Source organism: Mesocricetus auratus, unplaced genomic scaffold (assembly GCF_017639785.1).
Source record: "Mesocricetus auratus isolate SY011 unplaced genomic scaffold, BCM_Maur_2.0 Super-Scaffold_6730, whole genome shotgun sequence".
Taxonomy (NCBI): domain Eukaryota; kingdom Metazoa; phylum Chordata; class Mammalia; order Rodentia; family Cricetidae; genus Mesocricetus; species Mesocricetus auratus.
Genome location: NW_024429184.1, coordinates 80,205,573 through 80,220,910, shown reverse-complemented (window position 1 = coordinate 80,220,910; position 15,338 = coordinate 80,205,573). Strand labels below are relative to the sequence as shown.

Genomic DNA, 15,338 nt, shown 5'->3' with positions numbered 1-15,338 from the left:
CACTGTTTGGAGCATGAACACATTGTGGGGGGTGGTGGTGCAAGCCTGTCACCCCAGCACTTGAGAGGTGCAAGCAGGGGGACCAAGAGTATAAGGTCATTCTTAGCTACATAGTGAGTTAGAGGCCAGCCTGGGCTACATGAGACCCTGACATAAACAAACAAACAAACAACAAAGGTCAAGAAAAGAGTACAGAATCCTATGAGTCTGTGATAAGTAAGACTTAGCCTCTAGGTAGTGATGGAAGAACAAAGTGATCTAAAGTAACCTGGAAGGGTTGCAAGCCATTCCTACAACACGCCAGAAGACAAGTCCAGAGAGTGGATGCTGACAGCCTTGGGCAGCCCTTCAGTATGCTATAAGAAATGCAAACTGGGGGCTTGGTGACAGCTCCCTGGAGACAGGGGCAGAGGATCATGAATTTGAGGTCAAATTCATCATGGAGTCCCTCACCGTGAAGGCAGGGAGTTAACAAGAGCCAGGGAGAGGCCCAGTGTTGGTGGCACATGCCTTAAATCCCAGCACTTGGGAGGCAGAGGCAGGCGGACCTCTGTGAGTTCGAGGCCAGTCTGGTCTACAGATCGAGTTCCAGGACAGCCTCCAAAACAATTCAGAGAAACCCTGTCTTGAAAAACAAAAACAAAACAAAACAAAAAAAGAGTCAGAGAGAATATAAGTTTGCCCATGGAAGAACAATGGGGCAGTGTGCCTGGCAGGGGTATCACATCTGACTCTGGGGGTCTAGATACCCAGTTGGAACATGGTCTCACTTGGTGGCCTCTTGAATCATGCCCGAGACACAATCTGCACCATAGCAACACATTTATGACTGACAGGTCACGGCAGGGTTGCCACATGCCACTTGCTTCTCATGAATGCCTGGTTTATTTGAAGCCTTAAACCCATCCCAGAACATCCCTATAATTCATACAAGGATATTGAGGGTCTGAAGGCTGATAGATGAAATTACAATGCTACAGCCAGGAACTTCAGCTGCTGAGATTCGAACTTGGGTCTCAGCACCTAACCCAGGAGTTCCCATAATGCTTTTGGCTGGTCAGTAGTTGCTCAGTAAATGCACCTGGGAGGTGAATGCTCTCATTACTTGACCATGGCCACAGACCAGAATCAACTTGGAAAGCTTCCATCCCCGCAGCCCAACCTCATCCCCAGGAAGTTTGGTTTACTGGGTGAGGGAGAGGGGCAAGGGCCGATTTGGGAATTAGCAGTTTTGTAAAGCTTCCAGAGGTGCAGGGTGAAGATCATTTCCCATAGATCCAGCCAATAAATCTCCCCTCCCTGAGGGGAGCCCAGAGCACAGTCTACCTTGGGCTTCTTCTGGTCCCAGCTAAGCTGCCAAGCAGTCCCATCCCTGCTCTGGGGAAGTCAGGAGTGGTCCTGGCAAGGTGCCCTTGAAGAATATCCTGCATTAGCTAGTCTTTCTAACCCCACCCACTTCATCTCGGCCTTTTCCGAGGTCAGCTTTCCCTGGAGCCAAAACAATGTGAGCAATTGAATGCACGCTCACGCACAGGGTTCAAAAAGTGTCTCTCTCATTGTTACACAGAGTAGTTTCATTTCCCGACGAGCCTGACTTGCTGGCCTTGGCTCTCCTGGTATGCCTGTCTGCCTCCTCCAGCAGTCTGGGCTGGGTCTGGGGTGTGGGGGGGAGGGGGGCTCTCTTCACAGGCAGACCCCTTCAGAGCCACTTTCCAAGGGAAGAGCACAGAGGGACAGGTGGAGGGGGGGGGGGGACTGGCAAGAGCAGGAAAGTATGGAAGATTGCTGACAGAGGACACTACCCCTACCCCCACTTCTCTGCTCCCCTCCTGACCTATGTCTGTAGGATTCTAAAGAGGCCAGGAGGTGAGTTACCAGTAGAGATGGGAGAGCAGTGGGTGACAGAGGGAGGGTAGGATGTCTGGGGGAGGGACAAAGGAGGATGGAAGAAGTGGAGGGAGGCAGGTAAAAAACTTGGCTGAAAAATTTCCCTGCCCCAGGAATTTCCAACAAAGCTCTTCAAGTATGAGGCCCAGAGAGAGGTACTTAACAATCACCCAAGGGAGTCTAGAAAAGATGTCCCTGAGGCTAGGAAGTGATGGTGGAATGGGAAAGGGAACAGTGAGCCTTGAAGAGTTATAAATGGGGCGTGCAGGAACAGCTAGACCCAGTCTGCCAGATGGCCCAGAGAAGCCAGATGCCATGGGAGATGCCCATGGTCCAACCTGGTTGATCACTGGGACTTCCTGCTGTGTGGGGCCCTCAGCTTGGCAGAGGGCCTGGGCTAGATGGAGGCATTCTCAGAGTGTTGTTAGAAGTCACAGGATGCCTGGCATTGTGTGTCTTCTGGAATCTTTTTATAATGTTCTGCAGTTCTCAGTGTGCAATTCTTTGACTTAGTTAAGAGTATCCTATCCAAAGCATTTTTTTTCTTTTTAATGTGATTGTAAATGGGGTTGTCTTCCTAATTTCCTTCCTGGAGAGTTCATTATTGGTATGTAGAGATGAAAGCAGTTTTTGTATTTGATTTTGCATCATGTGTCTTTATTGAATTTGCTTATTTTATTAATGTATTTATCTTGAGACAAGATCTAGCCATGCAGCCTTGGCTGGCCTGGAACTCACTATGTAGACCAGGATGTGCTCAAACTCACAGAGACCCACCTGCCTCTGCCTCTTGAATGCTGGGACTAATGGCATGTGCCATGTTTTTTTGAAGGATATCTTTAGAGTTTTTTTTATTCAGTCTTGCTGTGTTGTCTGGGCTGTCCTTAAACTCATGATCCTACCAATTCGGCTTGTCCAGTGTTCAGATCCCCAGTCAGTGAAAGCCAACATGCCCCACTAGATATTTGATATATAAGATCATGTCATCTGTAATATGGACAGTTTTACTTTTTCCTCTTGGACTTGGATGCCTTTTATTTCTTTCTCCTATCTCATTCTCCTGGTAACTTCTAGAACTATGTTTAATATAAGTAGATGGTGTGCATCCTTGTATTGTTTTTGATCTTGGATCAGAAGGTTCAGTATTGTGAAAATGTCTATGCCAACCAAAGTGCTACAAAGATTCAATAAAAGCCATATAACAATCACAATCACCCAATTTTGCAGAAATAATAAAAAATTCTAAACTTCAACTGGAACTACAAAAAAGCCCTAAATAACCAAGGCAGTCTTGAGCAGAGAATAAAATTAAAGGCATCACAGTCTCCGACTTTCAGAATATATTACAAAGCCATGGTAACCAAAATAGCATGGTACCAGCTTAAAAACAGACTTCTAGATATTTATGGATCTAAATAGAGAGTCTGGGGATAAAAGTACATACCAGCTAATCCTCAACAAAGGGGAAAGGCAGGCTGGGAAAACCCGCATGCAGGAGAATGAGACTAGACCCTATACATGAATAACAGCATACATTCAACACACATACACAGGACTTTGGAACTATAAAACTATTAGAAAACATAGTAAAAAGATGCTTGACACTGGGCAGTGAGTTTGGGACATGACTCCTTAAGTACAGGCAATGACAGTAGAAACAGATGAGCAGACTTGTGTAAAACCAAAACGCTTCCATACAGGAAAGGAAACAATCCAAGAGAGAGTACAAGACAACCCAACCCATGGAAGGTGGTATTATAAACCATGCATCAAATAAGGTGGCAACGCACAAAACAGCTAAGGCAGAGGTCCTCAACCATCTTAACGCTGCGACCCTTTACACAGTTCCTCATGTTGAGGTGACCCCCCCAAGCATAAAATTATTTTCACGGCTACTTCATAACTATAATTTTGCTACTGTTATGAATCGTAATGTAATCTGTATTTTCTGATGATCTTAGGCGACCCCAGTGAAAGGGTCTTTTGACCCCCGGGTTGAGAACTTCTGATCTAAAGCATTCCTAGGACCGAATGGCAGAAAGCCTAGGAACACAGCCAGAAGGTAGGCTAAGGGTTTGAATAGACATTTCTCTAAGAAGCCATTTCATCTAAGAAATGTATAGGAGATGCTCAACACCATTAGTCATTAGGGAAACACTGATTCAAGTCACAATGAGCTATCATTTGATGCCCAGGTGGCTATTATCACAAAATGAGACAGCAGCAGCTGGTGAGGCTGCCACAAACTGGGAAGCCCTGCATAATGATTGCAGGGATCTAAGACGAGGCTATGGAAAACTGTACCCAGGCTCCTCCGCAGACTGTAGAGCAGAATCACTTCCAGGATTTATTCAGATGAGCTGAAATCATGATCTCTAAGCCTATCTGCACCCACACCCATTTTCACGGCAGTCATGAGAACCACACTATGAAAAATAGCCGACATGGCTTTAGTGTGTGTGCGAAGGAGACATGATGTGCATGCAGAACAGATCATTTACCCAGTGTTGAACAGAAGCAAACCCCACCATATTAGCAATGTGGTGGAGCCTGAAGGACACCGTGCTAAGTGAAACAAGCCAGCCAAGGAGGATAATTTCTGCATGGGTCCACGTGTATTCGATTTGGAGGTGGTTTGCCCTCTAAGAGTTTGTGTGTTGGAAGGTTGGTCCCCAGTGTGCCAGTGTTGGGAGTTGGCACAGAACCTGTTAGAAGGGTAGGTATAATGAGAAGAAATCAGATCATTGGGTTGGGGGGGGCTATCACCCAAAGAGGGCGGATGCTGTGGAGTGAGCTCTCCAGTTGTTATAAAATAACAGGCCTGACCTCTGCATCTCTCTCTCTGGCTTCCTGTCTCATCTTGTGATCTTTTTGCCATGATGCCATCCACCATGATGTGACATAGTTGGCAGAGCTGGTGCCATGGTGTTTGGGCTTGTAGCCTTCAAAAACTGTAAGCTAAATAAATCTTCCTTTTTAAAAAATAAACCAGTCAGCATCTGGTATGATATCAACAGAAACCATGATAATTCCTCAGGTCTCTAAAATAGGCAAATTCATTGAGTCAGAGAACAAAGCAGCAGTTTCCAAAGGCTGGAAGTATGTGAAGTGGCCAGTTAGTTGCTTATCAGTGAGTGAAATCCAGCAGTTAAGTAGATAAATGAGTCTAGAGATCTGCTATACAGTGCTGTATATATATATAGATAACACCACGATACTTACAGTTAGGAATCTGTTAAGGGGGTAGATCTCCAGTTAAGCATTGGCACTACAACATTAATGATTTTTTCTTTGTGTATGTGTACATCTGTGTGTTGTGCATGCACGTATATGTGTGTGCTCACATACATGTGAGTATGGATTTAGAGTTCAGAGTCTTTCTTGATCACTTTATTAACTGTGGCAGCGTCTCTTGCTAACTCAGAACTTGCAGACTTGGTTAGTCTAGTTAACCAACCAGTTGGCCCCAGGGATCCCATCTCTGCTGCCCTAGCACTGGGATTACGGTTGTATCACATCTTCTTTTAAATAGGCTTGAGGAATCTGAATCTCAGCCTAGTCCTCACATTTGCAGACAAGTGCTTTACACAGAGCCATCTCCCCAGCCCAAGAAAAATAAGTCAAAAAGAGTATGGTAAGCAAATACATGGTGTGGACAGGAGGCAGGAAGACACGAATACACACACAAGAATCTCCCTGCTTCTTGACCCCTACCTATAATTTCCTCTCTCTGTTTCATGACTGCCACAAGGTGAGCAGCTTTCCTTGCCCATGGCCTTCCTCCATGATGTTTCTGGCTCACCATGGGTCTTAAACAATGCATCCGGATGACCCTGGTCTGAACCTTCTAAAACCATGGACCAAAATCAAATTTTCCTCCTTTTAGATGGTTTCTCTCAGATAGATATCTACCTCAGCAACTAAAAGTTAGACTTAAACATTTGGATAGGAAGGACAGGGGCTACAGTCACCTGCATGGCCCCAAGGGAAAGCCCATACCTTCCGAGCATGGGGTAGGTAGCAACAGCAGATTTGACTTTGGACAATTACTTGATCTGGCTCCACCTGCTCTAGGGCTGCTGCTCATGCTTGGGTATGTGAATGTGTGACAAAGCAGGGTAGGTGGCAGCTGACTCTTCAGAATTCACATCTTCAAGGCTTCATCTTTTCTTATGGCCGCACCCGAGGGTACTTTATGGGAAAGATCTTGGATGGAGAGTTCAGGATCTCCAGGCCAACCCTTGGCACAGACTGGTTGTGTCCTCTGAGCAGGGTCTCTGCTCATATTTCCTTTAAGATCTGGCATAGGCTTAGTTCCCAAGCCTGGCGGACACAACTCTCTTAGAGCCCCGGTGCCCAGGGGTCCTCTAGGCACATCTATGATCTGTCCTAGCTCCCCTCCGCACTCAGCTCCCTCTGCATGCGGTGCCTTTCTCTTTCACCCTCGTTAGAAAAGTAGGGCCTTCTGGTTTGAATTTGAACTGTTTCCCATAAGCTCCTGGTTTGAAAGCTTAGCCATGGACTGCTAGTTCTTTCTGGGGGAAGGCCTGGAAATCTGAGGGATAGGGAAGTATGTCTTTGGGTGGTGCAAATCTTCTGGTCTGTCTCACTGCTTCCTGTTCTCCACCACACGCTCCAGCCACCATCATAGTCTGCTCAGGTGTGTGAGCCTGCATCATCGCCGACAAGACCCTTGAACCCATGAGCAAAACCAAATCTTTCCTCCCTTAATTATTTTCTGTCAGGCATCCTGTTTATCACAGCCATGAAAGAGTAACTAATGGAAAGTGTGATGAAAGTCCTTTTACAGTTGAGGAATGCCCAGTGCAGGCTATCTCTCCCCCAGAAGGGCACACAGCTCAAAAACCAGGCGAATGTGAATGCAGGCCAGTCAGGCCAGCGGGTAGCCTGATCACTGGGGGAGGGGAGTGGGGAGCACGCAGGGGGAGGTTAACTTCTTCTTCTTTTTTTTTTTTTTTACAAAATGCTGATGGTTTTACCATTCAAGATTACCGTGAGCACAATGTGATTCTGTGTTTGTCAAAATGTCCCCCAAAGCTTGACTCATCAAACAAGTGTGCATTAGGAAGGCCTCCCTGCTCCTGGTCTGTGCAGACCTCCTGGCACCTTCCGGATCTCACACCACAAAGTTTGCACTACCTTAGGTGGTGTGAAAAATCTCCCAGCAGCCAGGGCCAGCACTCCCTACAGGCCCGCTTCCTGCTGGGGGAGCAGGTGACAACAGCCCCAGGGGGAGGGGCCCAGAGCATGCACAAAGAATCAGGCAATTCAGGTCACTGCCCTAGAACAGCACCACTCCTTATCTTGAGATGGTTCATAGGGGCTGGTGGACAGCATGGGCACGCCCAGCCCCCTTCCTCTGAGAAGGCTGCCTTGCACACACTCCAAAGGACACAAAAGGCCAGGCTGCTGGCCCTCTTGGCACCGCACATAGGACCGATGCCCTGAGGAGTAAAGTCAAGTCAGGAGAGCCCAGGAATCGAATGAGTGAGGAGTCTCTGAAGTACAGCATATTCCTAAAGAAACAGAGATGGCTAACATGCATGGGCTTTAAGGGTGACCCAAGGGCGATGTGTGCTCTGCTTGAGGCTGGAATGGGTACATCACCGTCCTATAAAGGAGTCTTCCCCGAACACAAGCACACCTTCCTTTTGCTCAATTTGCTTATTACAGTCAATTCAAAAAATGCAAGCATGCCTCTTGACTCTACCCCTTTCCTTTCTGTCCGTTTTCTCTGTAGCTTTTCCCAGGAGACTCTCTGAAGAACTTGTCCACACTGCCAGAGGCTCAGGGTTCCTCCTCCCCAGCCCCCTTCTTACCACTTCTCTGCCCAGGCCCTTCCCTGTGTCCTGATGGCAGCAAAGGGCTGCCAGGGCAGGAGGGGACAGGGAGGGGAGGGGACAGGGATGGTACTAGCTCCTGCTGAAGGATGCTGGTATGTTTTTCGTTTACTCTGCTGGAACTTTCTGGAAACATCACTTCCCAATTTGCTCCCACCCTCCCAGCCACTCTTTTTTTCTCCTCCTATGTGACCCCAACCCGTTGGCACCATCTTCCTGGGTGACAACACCCCTCTCCAGCCTCTAGCACCTCGTGCTCATCAGTGCCCGACAAATAGTTTTCCATGTGACCTCTTGTGGAGCTTTAGATCCTTACACCCACCGTCCTCAGCACAGCCTTTGAGGAGACTCAACAAGCGACCCAAATATATGTCCTCAGACCTACTTTCCTAGCTCTCTGCCTGAAACTCATACCCCAGTGAATGTGGCCATGGGGCTGGTAAATGGGAGTTCCAGCCCGCCCTCTTCCCTTCCAGCTTCTATCAGCCAGTCTGGATGGCTGCCACTCTTAAGGATGCCAGAGCCCCATCCTCGGCCTGCTCCCTCCTAGTGGGAGGTGGGTTGTTTCCATACCACCTAGCTTCCAGCTGGCCCCACACTGTCCGTTTCTGTCTTCTACTCCTATCCCCCCAAACAGCCACAGTTACCTGATAAAGTGAGGTCTTATATCCGGAAGAGCAAGCACCGCCCCAGACTTCCTTCTCCAAAGTCTCTTGGCTTCTCTTACTATTTTAAAAGTTTTATTTTTGTATGTATGCATGCATGCATGTATGTATGTATGAGTTTATGGGTACCTCATGTGGGCAATGGCCCACAGAGGCCAGAAGAGGGCACTGACTCCCTGGAATTAGAGTTACAAGTGGTGCTTGGAACTGAACCTGCATCTTCTAAACGAGCAGTAAGTGATTTTACCCTCTGATCCATTTCACTGTATACAGTGTTCTACCTGCATATACCCCTGCATGCCAGAAGAGGGCACCAGATCTCATTAGGGATAGTTGTGAGCCACCATGTGGTTGCTGTGAATTGAACTCAGCACCTCTGGAAGAGCAGCCAGTGCTCTTAACCTCTGAGCCATCTCTCCAGTCCTAAGACCAACTTTAGAAGCAAAAAATTAAACAACAACAACAACAAAACCCAAAAAGTTCTCAGTGGCAAACCAAATCAATCCAAAGATACATTGATCTGCCACCCTAAATACATGTGCTAAATTCTAGAATAGGAATTACCGGTCCCAGTTAAAATTTATTTCTTTACACATGAAGTAGAAGCAGGGGGAATTATCTCTCTCCTTCTCAAAGGATCTGTTCTTTTACATGTAATTCCATTTCATTGCTTTCTTGGGTTTTTCTCAATTATAACTGGGCAGAGATTCCAGGAGCAGCTGCAGGTGGGCGGGGCCGTCAGGAGGCCAAGGCCTCTGCTCTTACCTCTCTGAGGCACGTGTAGATGGGGCACACCAGCACTCGGAAGGGCTCTCCAGTGCTGCTCCGCATGGTGCCGAACACCTCGCACAGGAAGGTGATGAAGCCCAGCCAGCGCTCCACATCCTGTTGCTGCAGCTCCTCACGCACAGTGAAGTCCTTCTGCAGAGGCACAAGAGACCATGTCAGCCTCCCTGGGGCTGGGAGGGGCCCAGGCAGCTCAGCTGCACCACAGCACCCACAGTCCAAGAGCTGATCCGGTGTTTAAATGAGGATGGAAACTACCCGGCCTTGTATCCAAGACACCACTTCCGCTAACCCTGGGGCACAGCTTTTCTTCCTCTGAGAGTCGCTCCGTCTTGGTTACTTTCCTCTTCACAGATGTCCCTAATCTTGCCTGGAAGATCCCAAGACTATGGACTGGGAATGTACATGGTGGGTGGTTGAAGTGTGTGTATGGTGGGAGGGGGTAGGGAATCACACCTTTCTCAGATTCATTATCTCAATCTGTTTAGATGGCTTCCTTTGACTCTTAAATCATGCTCCTATCAGGGAGTTAGGAGAACACTGCTTGACCTCACAGATCAGCAGTGCACTACTGAGGCCCATTTTAGCCCCTGTGATAGGCTCAAGGCAGAAAAATGATTCCTGCCCATTATTGGCCTGGCAGATAATAGGAAAATGTTACATTATTATTATTATTATTTTGTGTGTGTGTGCGTACATGATATATGTGTGGGTGTATGTGCCGCAGTGTGGAAGTCAGAGGACAACTCTGGAGTCAGTTCTCTTTTACCTGTATGTGGTTTTGGGGGATCAAACTAAGGTCACCAGGTTTTCATGGCAAGTGTTGAGCCATCTTGCCCACCCAGTAGGAGAATCTAAAGTCTCCATCCATCCATCCATCCATCCATCCATCCATCCATCCATCCATCCATCTATCCATCCATCCATCCACCCATCCATCCTTCTCTTAGAAATATTATTGTGCAATGTTCCAGGCAGTACACAAAGGGTTAGGGCAAAGCACATTCACCCTTAGCTACTGACACACGACAGACAGGTTAATTGCCATCAGAAGATCCTGGAAAAGTGATTTTTGGGAGTTCAGAAATAGGAGTATTCGAAACTGGAAATCAGAGCCTTGATGAAGGCTAGGGTTCTGAGAAGCGTACAAGTCAGATGATGGGATGGAATGGGAAGGAGATGAAATTGCCAGGTTCTGGGGAGGGAGACACAGGAAGTCAATGGGGAGTTTCAGCTTTATAAGATGAAAAAGTTTTAGAGATTTCTTGTACAACAATGTGTACTTAACATTTTACAATGGCAAGTGGCACACTTAGGATGGTGAAAATGGTAAAATTTACATAATTTTATAAAGGTAAGACATTAAAACTTTCTTGAGTGGATGTTTTGGCCAATAAAATATATGCCTCAGTTCTGAGGGAATCAGGGTATAGAAGAATAGGAAGGGGAGACTGAAATTGAAACCAGGAAGACTTAACAAAGTTAAGTCAAAATAAGTCAGTATAAGGTTATTTTTAAAGAATGAATCAAAAGCCAGAAATAATTTTTGGAAGAGAAGATATTTAATTTTTATTTTTAAAATTCATTTCAGCGGAATTCTAATTTTTAAATGCAACCTAAATGATAATTTTATAGTAGTAGTTAGCTAATAATGCAAAATTAAATTACCAAAGACTGGTTGCAACTATGAGAAGGGGAAAGAAGACTGGAAAGCGAACAATACTTCCTAATTTATATCATAAGGATTTAATATATAATAATATATCCTCAGCTTGATTATGAGAGACATACAGGTAAAAGCACGCCTTGAAGGATAGTTAAATGGAGTCCTCAGCTGAGGCTCCTTCCTCTCAGAAGACTGCAGCTTGCATCAAGTTGACACCCAACCCAGCCAATACAACACTCACCTTCACGGGCACCTTCACCCACAAGTACACACCTACACTTATACACATGCACATGAAGTTTAAAAATAGGTTGAGTATATGCTGAAAATTTAAATATACTAGGTTAAGTAGAACATATAATTACATTCAAAATTATGTGAGTGGGTTGCATTGTATTTCTAGCAGAAAGTGTTATACAAAATCTCAACTCAAAAAAAAATCAGAAAACCATCATCAGCTAAAAAATATAGGAAAGAACACAATATAGATAAAACTGGAAATTAACCAGAAAATAAGAAATACAAAAGCAAGACGAATTAGAAAAAGTTCAGTATGAAAAGAAATATGGAAGAGGTAAGGCATAACAAAAATTACGACTATGTTAAGTTGAAAAACACAAAGAAGTGAATAACGTTTCAGAAACATAAATATCATTAAGCCTTACTAAAAAAGAAAGATCAAAGCCAGAAATGATGAAAGACACGAACAAAAATGAAGTTACGAAAGAATTACCTTTAAAGGGAGGTCTCTAAAGTCACGACTCTTTAATAGGTAAATCCATCAAACTTATTAAAAATTTGAGATAACTGTTGTCATTTGGAAACAGACCCAATACACAGCGAAAAAAACCAAACCAAAACAAAAACCAAGCTGACCAGCCAATCATCTCAACTGAAATCTCCCAATAAGTTAAAAAGAAAGAAGCACATTGGCCGACCTTTCTAATGTAAATGAGTGGGGAAGCCCTAAATGAAATGCCAACAAATAGATCCATTATAGCCAAGTAGACTTTCATCCCAGGAAGGCTGTAGTGATTCGGCATCAAGAAATCTATAAATGCAATCTATTACACCAAGGGGTCTGATTGAAAAACAGCAGCAATGCCCATGGGTGGAAGGGAGAGAAAAAATTATTAGATTATATGTATGAAAAGCCCAAGAGGACCCTCTAATAAAGATTAATCAGAGTTTAGTAACTAATTAATGAGTATTTAGATATTAATTTAATATATAAAAGTCAAAAGCTTGCTTCCATGACACAATTTACCAGTGAGATTGTTTTAATGGTCAGAAGCTAATTTATTATATCCTAACATGAACTTTTGTGTGTGTGGCAAGGGCACTGGATGTAGAGACTTGAAAAAAAAATGACCCTAAAAGTAATTTGAAAGAGTATCAGGAAAATCACTAGTCAAGACACAATAAAATTGGAAAGGGTTGTATTACTTTTAATTTATTCCAAAGCTTTAATAATTAAAAGGCCATGGGATTGATGGAGCATGGACAGCTAGATCAGATAGCCCAGAAACAAATTTGGCATCCACAAGGGTTTATCATATGATCCCCCGAGAGCCACAAATCAGAGGCGGACGATGCAGCATTCACTGGAGCAACGCTGCAGACACAGCCGTCTAAAAACAGTCTGCACTCTCAAGTCATCCTGACCCTAAGATGAACTACAGGTGCAATAAAGAGGCAATTAAGAGAAATAAAAACTTGAAGAAGGAGAAATGGAGTGAAATCACACTTTTGGGTGGAGAAAGGTGGGCTTTAGGATGAAGCAACAGAGTTTGGATCAAAACATGTAAGAGGTTGCAACAGGCCTTCAGGAAATAGGACAGAGGGTAACTGCTTTAAAAGATAGCAGCGGTTACGTATGTCAGATATCCTACACATCAGATACTTACATTACAATTCACCACAGGAGCAAAATTACAGTTTGGAAGTAGCAACAAAAAATAATCTCATGGTTGGGGGGTCACCACAACATGAGGAGATATATTTGTTTTTTCGAGACAGAGTTTCTCTGTGTAGCCTTGGCTGTCCTGGAACTCACTCTGTAGGTCAGGCTGGCAGGTAGATCTATCTGCCTCTGCCTCCTGAGTGCTGGGATTATAGGCATGCGCCATCACCACCTGGTGGTATGAAAAACTGTATTAAAGGGTCACAGCATTAGGAAGGTTGAGAATCACTTTATATATATACATATATGTATGTATGTATGTATGTATGTATGTATGTATATGTATATGTATGTAGGTGATCTTCAAATTTGTAATAGCAGCACCAAGCCTACCATAGACAAATACAGAGGACATTAAGGGGTGAGTTACTGGTCAAAACAAAAATTGCCAGTAGATATGTGGAAATGGCTGTGCATGGCTGTGTAATTCTGAGGCAGAGGCAAAGAGGATTCACTGCAGGTTTTAGATCAGACTGGGGTACACAGTGAAACCTGCCTCAAGAAAACTCCAAAGTGCATAAAATTAATTATCAGTTACAGTTAAATGAGTGAAAATTCATGTTCACCCATCTGCTATAATAACAAAAATTTTAAAATAGCAGTCATCAATGTTGGTGAGGATTTGAAAGACAGGCATCTTTTTTATTTGTTTGTTTTTTGGTTTCTGTGTAACCCTGGCTGTCCTGGAACTTGCTCTATAGACCAGGCCTCAAACTCAGACATTTGCCTGCCTCTGCTTCCCGAGAACTGGAATTAAAGGCGTGTGCGCACCACCACCACATTCTTTTTTTTTTTTTTTTTTTTTTTTTTTTTTTTTCCGAGACAGGGTTTCTCTGTGGCTTTGGAGGCTGTCCTGGAACTAGCTCTTGTAGACCAGGCTGACCTCGAACTCACAGAGATCCGCCTGCCTCTGCCTCCCAAGTGCTGGGATTAAAGGCGTGCGCCACCAACGCCCGGCCTTTTTTTTTTTTTTTTTTTTGGCCACCACCACATTCTTATACATGGGCTGTATACATTTTTCCTGAGAAACCTTAATTAAATCTTAAGAGTCATCAGGCAATTGCACCTCTGGGTTACTAACATACAGAAATAATGAGAACAGGAAAAACACTCTTAATGGGCCAGCGACAAGTCTGTCTGCATTTCATCCCTGGGGAGATCACTGTCTCCTACAGGCTGACCTCTGGCCTTCGCATACAAGCTAGAACATGCACACACACACACACACAAAATAATAGAGTAAGTGTAAATGATCTCTTGAAGCAAGCTTAATATACATAAAAATTCAAGAGTTTAATCATCCAACAAAGCAATGGTTAAGTCAGAGGGGACCCATTTATTCACTGAGACTTGGTGACCCGATTTGGAGATGCACCCCTTTGATCCTAGCACTTAGAATCAGAGGCAGGCTGATATCTGTGAATTTGAGGTCAAACTAGTCTGCATAGCAAGTTCCAGGATGGCCGTGGTTAGATACCTGTCTCAAAAAGGGAAAAGACAAGCAAGCAAACAAACAAACAGATAATTGCTTGTGAAAAATTTATAAAAGCATGAAAAAAATGTTTACATAATTATGCTATGTGAAACCAGAAAAACTCAAGTGCTCAAGTGTGCTATATAATCTCATCCACGGATACAGTTTTTAAAAAAAAAAACTGTTCAAAATGTTTAATATGGTTGCTTCCAAAGGTGGAAATGTGGATGGCCTTTACTCTTTTATTCTATGGGTTGTTCTAAATTTCTTTTCATAACTAGAAAACACAGGTACTGACAGTAATGGTTCCTTTCCTTGTCACCCCCCCCTGCATTTTTCTTTTAAAGTAGGACAGTGGAAGTCTTGGGGTGATTGGCAGCTGGCGCTGACTTCCACCAGATGGGGTGTGAATTTGCCTCACCTAGAGGCCGGAGCCCAGCCTGTGTCTCCTCCTGACACGTGTTAGAGGTTGCCAGCTTCCCTCCACACAAAGAGCCCCTTTCTGCCAGCAGAAACTGGCCTGTCCTTGGTTCTTGACTCTGCCCCCAACCTCAGCCTCTTGCATCCAAGAGCAGCAAGGGGCCTCAGCTGGGGGGGGGGCAGTTATTTCAAAGTCTGCTATTTGGCTCTAGGTTCTCATCTGAAGGACAGGCTCCCTCCCAGTAACCCCTGGTGTCTTTCCCCAAACTTTAAGGCTACCATTTAAGCCCAGTTTCCTGCCTAAAACTATTTATTGACGTACTGCTATTTCCTGCACCAGCCACATCAATAAGCCCTGAAAGCCATTCAGTGTCTCAGGTTTCTCAAGGCATTCTGGGAAATTCTTCCCACTCTGGATAACCACATGAACTCTGGTGTGGTAGACTTCTGTGGCCAAGCCAAAAACAGCTGTGTACAGGCAGAAGGGGAAAAACACAGCTCCCCTACCCCCGACCCCTGTGGGCAGGCCAGCCACAGCAGGGAGATGCTGCGGGGAGAGGGAGGGACCTGGCACAAGGACCACAGTGTATTTTTGCACTTCCTGGGGTTGACTGGC

General features: G+C 44.9%; 1 protein-coding gene across 3 annotated transcripts in view; it reads right to left on the bottom strand.

Moving 5' to 3' along the window:
• The window catches only part of Ctif (cap binding complex dependent translation initiation factor), a 240,336-nt gene that overhangs the window by 32,551 nt on the left and 192,447 nt on the right, over positions 1-15,338 (bottom strand). For all 3 annotated transcript variants that reach the window (XM_013118055.3, XM_013118056.3, XM_005076456.4), the window contains exon 10: positions 9,179-9,334. In XM_013118055.3, coding sequence (XP_012973509.1) covers positions 9,179-9,334 — 156 coding nt within the window. The remainder of the gene's footprint in view (positions 1-9,178; positions 9,335-15,338) is intronic.